We start from the raw sequence: 9,028 nt of genomic DNA on the forward strand, positions 1-9,028 counted from the left end.
GTCAGTAGCACAATAAACAATAGACAATAGGTGCAGGAGTAGGCTATTCGGCCCTTCGAGCCAGCACTGCCATTCAATGCCATCCCCAATCAGTACCACGTTCCTGCCTTCTCCCCATATCCCCTGACTCCGCTATCTTTAAGAGCCCTATCTAGCTCTCTCTTGAAAGTATCCAGAGAACCGGCCTCCACTGCCCTCTGAGGCAGAGTATTCCACAGACTCACAACTGTCTGTGAGGAAAAGGTGTTTCCTCATCTCCGTTCTAAATGGCTCACTCCTTATTCTTAAACTGTGGCCCCTGGTTCTGGACTCCCCCAACATCGGGAACATGTTTCCTGCTTACGGAAACTACTGGTGGGGATTCTTCAATGTAGCAATTACTCCCATTTGGGGGAGACTGGGTTAAGTAGGGACAGTCAGCATGGATTCGAACACATGGTCGTGCCTTATTAACTTGATCAAGTGTTTTGACGGGGTGACAAAGATGATCGATGAGGTTCAAGATTCAAGACTCAATTTAATTGCCAATTCAGGTACAGTGAAATTTGAGTTTCACAATTACAGCCACACTAAGTAAACAGCAAAAATACACCCAGCACATAAACTGAACATAAACATCCACCACAGTGTAATCAACATTCCTCACTGTGATGGAAGGCAATAAAGTTCATTTATCTTCCTCCTTTGTTCACCCGTGGTTTTGGGGCCTTTGAACAGGGCCGTTGCCTTCGGTCCGCTGTTTAAGCCCTCGTGTCGGGATGATCTAAACCCCGGCGTCGTGATGGATCTGAACACTCCGCGGCATGGAGCTCCCGAGTCGGCCGCTTCTTACTGGAGACCGCAGCGGCTTCACGGTGTTAAAGTCCACAGGCCCCGCGGTTGGAGCTCCAACACTGGTGATCCTTGCTGCACGATGGTAAGCTCCGGGCCGGTCTCCAGGAAAGGCCGCACCACTCCCCGGTAGGCGGCGTGGCTCTGGCCAGCAGCGGCCTCTGCAGTCTGTCCGCGTTTTTATTATTTTCTGTCTGTGTTTTAATGTAGTTTTTGTTATTTTTTGTTGGGGTGTGTGTGGGGGGGGGGGGGTGGGGGGGTGGGGGGGGGGGGGGAAACTTTTTAAATCTCTCCCTGCACTGGAGACCCGACCTTTTTCTCGTCGGGTTTCCGTTGTCGTTGAGGCCGCAACGAGGAGCGGCCTCCAACAGGAGGAAGCCGGGGACTCAGGTGCTACTCACCGTCGCCGTCGTGGGGCTGGCCGAGTCCGGAGCGGTTGCTGCTGCTGCTGAGTCGGAGGCTGCTGCTGAGTCGGAGGCTGCTGCTGCGGGTCTGCGGACAGCGGCGCCGGGAGCCCGCGGCTCCCTGGAGAGAGACCGCTTTTCGGGGCTCCTGCAACGGCGAATTCTCCCGCCCGTGTTGCAGGGTCGAAGAGCTCCTGGAGCGGGGCCTAACACCATTGCCCCGCGCGGCTGGAACGGCTGCGGGACTTTACGAGCGCACACCGGGGGCTCCAACACCAAGACCCGGTGTGCGACCTCGCACCACCCGGCGTGGCTTCAATGGCCGCGGGACAATCACCATCGCCAGCCGGGGGCTTTGACTTTGACTCTGACATCGGGGGGGGGGGGGGGAGAGTGCAGTGGAGAGATAAGTTTTTTTTTTGGCCTTCCATCACAGCTATGTGATGGATGTTTATGTAAAATTGTAATTATGTTGTGTCTGGGTCTATTTGTGTGTAATGTATGGCTGCAGAAACGGCATTTCGTTTGGACCTCTAGGGGTCCAAATGACAATTAAATTGACTCTTGACTCTTGACTCTTGTAGGCCGCAGGAGGGGACGGACATACGACACGGAGAAACATCGCATCTCCGTCGAGGTAAGTGACTGGAAAAAGTTTCCCCCGATGCCACCCATATAAAACATACCAAGAAACATTAAAACAAATATTCAAGACATACTTAAAATAATAAGTCGGCCTTGTCGGCTTCGGAAGCCGCGGTCCCCAGTTAGGAAGCGGCCGTTCCAGGTGGCCCAGCTGCTGAAAGGACTCTCCCGACGCCGGGGCAACAGCACCCGGCCAGAACGGCCAGGAACATCGGGCCTCCGCAGAGGCAATAGCGGTGGCCTCAATAGGCCTGACTTTGGGTGAACTGGGGATGGGGACTGGACTTTGTGCCTTCCCCCACAGTGGTAACCATTGTGGGGAGATGATTTTATTTTGTGTGTAAGTTAATACGTTAGTCTGTGTCCAAGATGACTGTCGGAAGGGAGAGTGGACGCTGGCGCGGTTTAGCTGCCGCTACTCTCTCTTCACATTGTGTTTTTGATTTTTTGTCTTTGGAGCGAATTCTGTCTTTAATTTGTGTATTGGTGATGTCCTTATTATTTATTTTACTCCCGGTTGACAGTGCGTGCGGTCAGCTGGGATGGGGGGTGACGCGGGTGAGGGGGGGCAGAGTGTGGTAGTGAGCAGATGGATGGAATGGAATGTCCGTGGTTGAAGCAAACAAGCCGAGAGCCTCTGTGGATGAAACGGGGTCGACGCAAAAATCCAAGCTGTTTAATGACCTGGGTGCAGGATGGGATGTGGTTGTTGCAGAAACCAGTCATCTGCAGAGTTGAGTATTTGAGCATGATGGTGAGGGTGCAGAGAGGTGTCCAGCAGTGCAGGTGCAGGTGGAGAGAGTATCCAGCGGTGAGGGAGCAGAGAGGTTGTCCAGCAGAGCGGGTGTAGCGAGGTGTCGAGCAGTGAGGGAGCAAAGAGGTTGACCAGCAGTGCAGATGCAGCGAGGTGTCTAGCAGAGCAGGTGTAGAGGTAGTCCAGTGATGAGGGTGCAGAGAGTATCCAGCGGTGCAGGGATGTGTCCAGCATTGATGGTGCACAGGCAGGGAACAGACAGGCAGGCAGGTAACAGGTAACAGGTAGGTAACAGACGGGGGGGGGGGGGACAGCGGGCGGAGAAGCGGCGAACAGTCAACGCCAGCGTCCTCTCCGGGCAGCGTGCAGGGATTCTAGCGGTTCTGGCGGCTAGCTGTATAGGCCGCAGGGGGACGATCGTTCAACGGCTGAAAACGGCCAAAAAACACCACAGACCACCTCAACTGGAGCGACCCTCCAGTGGTCCCACGACAGGTGGTAGATCAAGACCTCGTCTGGGATGAAAATAAACCGCAGTCGGCAATTGAAGGAGATGAAGCCGATTCGCGGTAAGGGACCGTTGTTAATTTGAAATTCCCGCCGCCGCCATTTGCAATATACATCTCCTTTAAACTTTGCCCCTCAAAATATTCATTTCTCTGATAGAAATGATTTGCCTTCAATAGATCCAAGCTGGATCTTTCTAAATCAGTTGACAATTGTTCAATTGAAGGCTGATTCAGTCTCCGCGCTGTAAATATCTGAACATACATGTAATCTACAAATTCCTCATGTCCTGATTGCTGAGTTTTAGTCGGGTTGCTTGTGTTCGGGTCTATTATTGTCACGTGTACCGAGGGACAGTGAAAAGCTTTGTTTTACATACTAGCCAAACAGATCAAATAATACTATATATAAATACAATCAGGTCAAACTCCAGTACAATAGGTAGAGCAAAGGGGAAGATACAGAGTGCAGAATATAGTTGTCAGCATTGTAGCGCATCAGTTCCACAGACAAAGTCCAATGTCCGCAATGGGGTAGAGGTGAATCGGACATTACCCTAGCTTCTGGGAGGACCGTTCAGAAGCCTGATAACACTGGGGAAGAAGCTGTCCCTGAGTCTGGTGGTGCGCACTTTCAAGCCCCTGTACCTTCTGCCGGACGGGAGCGGGGAGAAGAAGGAATAATCGGGGAGGGACATTGAGGGAATGAGCATCTGACCATTACCGTACAGTAGTGACTGCCCCAGACTCAGACACTGCCCACAGCGCTGTGTTCTCACCGTTACTGAGTGGAGCTGACCACAGATGCCTACCTGAAGCGGGTTGTTGGCGGGTGGAAGCTGCTCCTGTGATGTGGGTTCCTCTGCCCGTTGTGGGTGAGGAGCTGTCAGCGCCGCTACTGGGCACCGCGGGCTCCAATCCATCCACGCTGCCCACCTGTACCCCTGCCCCAGAGAGATTCACAAGCTGGCAACAGAACAGCAGCAGCAGCGACACCCAGCACACAGGCATGGTGATCACCAGCTCACACACTCACTCACACACTCACTGGCACATTCCTCACTCTCTCTGCCCCTCTCCCTTCCCTGTCCTTCACACTCTGGCAAGCTGCCCACAGCTGCATCTGCCCCTCTCCACCGCTCATTCATGGAGCAAGCCTGTAGCCTCACAAGCTTTCCTATCAGTATTTGTAACCTTGGCATGAGACACAAAGTGCCGGAGGTGATGACTGTTAATACATTGTCCAGGGCTCAAATGTTCCCAAAATGTAACTCGTCACTTGTGGGAGAGCAAATGCAACAGGAACTTTATTAAATACTTCAAAGGCATAAAGGGATGTGTGGCAAACACAGGCAATGGGACTGGCTGGGCATGGAAGAGTTGGGCGGAAGGGCCAGTTTCTGTGCTGTGTGACTATGAAGGAGGCTTGGAAGCAGTGGCCAGCTACCGCCCTATATGTGGCACAGCAAGTGTCCGCTGGTAATGGACAGATTGCAGAAGCTGACTGCACTCACACTGAACGAGTCCCTCTGTATGCTTCGTTGTCTCCTTCTCCGAGCCCCATCCCCTTTGATGTCTCGTTTTCACACCTTACACTTCCTTATCTCTATGTCTCCCTCTCCCCTCTAAGTCTGAAGAAGGGTCTTGTCCCAATTGTCACCCATTCCTTCTCTCCACAGATGCTGCCTGTCCCGCTGAGTTACTCCAGCATTTTGTGTCTATCTCCGGTGCACTCAGACATTTCTGGAGGACAGGAGCTTGAGGCCTGATAACCATATAACCATATAACCATATAACAATTACAGCACGGAAACAGGCCATCTCGGCCCTACAGGTCCATGCCGAACAAATTTTTTTCCCCTTAGTCCCACCTGCCTGCACTCGTACCATAACCCTCCATTCCCTTCTCATCCATATGCCTATCCAATTTATTTTTAAATGATACCAATGAACCTGCCTCCACCACTTCCACTGGGAGCTCATTCCACACCGCCACCACTCTCTGCGTAAAGAAGTTCCCCCTCATATTACCCCTAAACTTCTGCCCCTTAATTCTGAAGTCATGTCCTCTTGTTTGAATCTTCCCTATTCTCAAAGGGAAAAGCTTGTCCACATCAACTCTGTCTATCCCTCTCATCATTTTAAAGACCTCTATCAGGTCCCCCCTTAACCTTCTGCGCTCCAGAGAATAAAGACCTAACTTATTCAACCTATCTCTGTAACTTAGTTGTTGAAACCCAGGCAACATTCTAGTAAATCTCCTCTGTACTCTCTCTATTTTGTTGACATCCTTCCTATAATTGGGCGACCAAAATTGTACACCATACTCCAAATTTGGTCTCACCAATGCCTTGTACAATTTTTACATTACATCCCAGCTTCTATACTCAATGCTCTGATTTATAAAGGCTAGCATACCAAAAGCTTTCTTTACCACCCTATCTATATGAGATTCCACCTTCAAGGAACTATGCACGGTTATACCCAGATCCCTCTGTTCAACTGTATTCTTCAATTCCCTACCATTTACCATGTACGTCCTATTTTGATTTGTCCTGCCAAGGTGTAGCACCTCACATTTATCAGCATTAAACTCCATCTGCCATCTTTCAGCCCATTTTTCCAAATGGCCTAAATCACTCTGTAGACTTTGGAAATCCTCTTCATTATCCACAACACCCCCTATCTTGGTATCATCTGCATACTTACTAATCCAATTTACCACACCTTCATCCAGATCATTGATGTACATGACAAACAACAAAGGACCCAACACAGATCCCTGAGGCACCCCATTAGTCACCTGCCTCCAACCCGATAAACAGCCATCCACCATTACCCTCTGGCTTCTCCCATTCAGCCACTGTTGAATCCATCTTGCTATTCCTGCATTTATACCCAAAAGTTGAACCTTCTTAACCAACCTTCCATGAGGAACCTTGTCAAAGGCCTTACTAAAGTCCATATAGACAACATCCACTGCTTTACCCTCGTCAATTTCCCTAGTAACCTCTTCAAAAAATTCAAGAAGATTAGTCAAACATGACCTTCCAGGCACAAATCCATGTTGACTGTTCCTAATCAGACCCTGTTTATCTAGATGCTTATATATATTATCTCTTATACTTATATATGTATCTTTTCCATTAATTTGCCCACCACTGAAGTCAAACTAACAGGTCTATAATTGCTAGGTTTACTCTTAGAACCCTTTTTAAACAATGGAACAACATGCGCAGTACGCCAATCCTCGGGGACTATTCCCATTTCTAATGACATTTGATCTTATAGTGTAGTGTCTAATGTCATCAGGGGAATAGATAGTGTGAATACACAAAGTCTTTTATAATAGGGTTGGGAATCAAGAACCAGAGGTCAGAGATTTAAGATGAGAACAGGACCAGGCCCTAGGGACAATTTACATTTATACCAAGCTAATTCATCTCCAAACATGCGCTTCTGGAGTGTGGGACGAAACCAAAGATGTCGGAGAAAACCCACGCGGTCACAGTGAGAACTTACAAACTCCGTACAGACAGCAGCCGTAGGCAGGATCAAACCCGGGTCTCTGGTGCTGTACGTGGTGAAGGGCAGCAACTCTACCGCTGTGCCACCGTGCCACCCCTGTAGCCTGTCCTCACCCCTTGCCTCTGACCTCTCCCCCTGTCTCTGACCTCTCCCCCTGTCTCTGACCTCTCCCCCTGTCTCTGACCTCTCCCCCTGTCTCTGACCTCTCCCGGGTGCGTGCGGTGACCTCTACTGACTGAGACACTGGGGAAGGTGCAGTGTGTGCTGGACATTGTGTGGGGACAGCTGGTGTCAGTGAGGAAGTTACTCCGTGTTCTGGTGACGTTATCTCTGGGTACAATGTGCTGCCTTGTCCCTGACACAGTGAATGTGACTGAGCAATCTCCCCACCCCCACACGCTGGGCCTCCACACGCTGGGCCTCCACACGCTGGGCTCACACACGCTGGGCTCCCACACGCTGGGCTCCCACACGCTGGGCCCCCACACGCTGGGCCCCCACACGCTGGGCCCCCACACGCTGGGCCCCCACACGCTGGGCCCCCACCCGCTGGGCTGGGCCCCCACACGCTGGGCTCACACACGCTGGGCTGGGCCCACACACGCTGGGCTCACACACGCTGGGCCCACACACGCTGGGCCCCCACACGCTGGGCCCCCACACGCTGGGCCCCCACACGCTGGGCCCCCACACGCTGGGCTCACACACGCTGGGCCCACACACGCTGGGCTCACACACGCTGGGCCCCCACACGCTGGGCTCACACACGCTGGGCTCACACACGCTGGGCCCCCCCACACGCTGGGCTCACACACGCTGGGCCCCACACGCGGGGCCCCCACACGCTGGGCTCACACACGCTGTGCCCCCACGCGCTGGGCCCCCACACGCTGGGCCCACACACGCTGGGCTCACACACGCTGGGCCCCCACACGCTGGGCCCCCCACACGCTGGGCTCACACACGCTGGGCCCCCACACGCTGGGCCCCCACACGCTGGGCCCCCACACGCTGGGCCCACACACGCTGGGCTCACACACGCTGGGCCCCCACACGCTGGGCTCACACACGCTGGGCTCACACACGCTGGGCTCACACACGCTGGGCTCACACACGCTGGGCCCACACACGCTGGGCTCACACACGCTGGGCCCACACACGCTGGGCTCACACACGCTGGGCTCACACACGCTGGGCTCACACACGCTGGGCTCCCACACGCTGGGCCTCCACACGCTGGACTCACACACGCTGGGCTCACACACGCTGGGCTCACACACGCTGGGCTCACACACGCTGGGCCTCCACACGCTGGGCTCACACATGCTGGGCTCACACACGCTGGGCTGGGCTTACACACACTAGGTCACACACGCTGGGCTCACACACACTGAGCCTCCACACGCTGGGCTCACACACGCTGGGCTGGGCTCCAGCTGCTTTGGACTCTCATTACACAAAGCAGGATATTATATCCCCAATCACCATCCGTGCAACAACGGGAGATGCAACACCTCCCCACCCCTCCACCATCCCAGAGACCGCCCCCCCCCCCCCCCCCCCCCCCCCCCCCCCCCCACCCCCCACCCCCCCCCCCCCCCCCCCCCCCCCCCCCCCCCCCCCCCCCCCCCCCCCCCCACCCCCCCCCCCCCCCCCCCCCATCCCAGAGACCCCCCCCCCCCCCCCCCCCCCCCCCCCCCACAACCCCCTGGTCAACTCGTCCCTTCCCACCCAAACCACCCCTTCCCCAGGTACTTTCTCCTGCAAGCACAGAAGACGCAACACCTGTCCCTGTACCTCCCCCCTCACCTCCATCCAGGGACCTCAGCAGATCTTCCAGGTGAGGCAGAGGTTCACCAGAACCTCCTGCAACCTCACCAACTGCATCCACTGTTCCCCATGTGGCCTCCTGTACATCGGTGACACCCAGCATCAGTGCCGGACCCGTATCATCCATCACACCACATCTTCTCCATTCTGCCATCTGGGAAGAGGTACAGGAGCATCAGCTGCAGAATCAGCAGGATGCTACACAGCTTCTTCCCACAGGCAATAAGACTGGTTAACGAACTGTGTCCCCTCCCCACATATCATACACCAACACATCTAACCTCGCCCATACTTTGACAGCTCGGCACCTGTCAAAGTAAAGCCACTGTTCGGTCTGAATGTCTGTTTTTATTTAAATTTTTAGGCCTATTTTTGATATGGTAATTTTAATTTTTAAAGCTATATGTATTTATTCTGTTTTTATTAACCACACTGATGGGAACTGATTGAGATACAATGTTTTTGTTTCATCTGTGTATGTAAGTACTCAGTTAAAATGACATTAAAGTAAATACTGAATACTGAGGTTT

General features: G+C 53.4%; 1 protein-coding gene across 1 annotated transcript in view; it reads right to left on the bottom strand.

Annotated features, from left to right (window-relative positions):
- Positions 1–5,821, bottom strand: part of LOC129694792 (disintegrin and metalloproteinase domain-containing protein 12-like) — a 142,698-nt gene extending 136,877 nt beyond the window's left edge. The window contains exon 1 of the mRNA XM_055631553.1: positions 3,953–5,821. Coding sequence (XP_055487528.1) covers positions 3,953–4,151 — 199 coding nt within the window. The 5' untranslated portion in view covers positions 4,152–5,821. The remainder of the gene's footprint in view (positions 1–3,952) is intronic.
- Positions 5,822–9,028: the final 3,207 nt, after the last annotated feature.

The sequence above is a fragment of the Leucoraja erinacea genome, unplaced genomic scaffold, assembly GCF_028641065.1.
Source record: "Leucoraja erinacea ecotype New England unplaced genomic scaffold, Leri_hhj_1 Leri_79S, whole genome shotgun sequence".
NCBI classification, from domain to species: Eukaryota; Metazoa; Chordata; class Chondrichthyes; order Rajiformes; family Rajidae; genus Leucoraja; species Leucoraja erinaceus.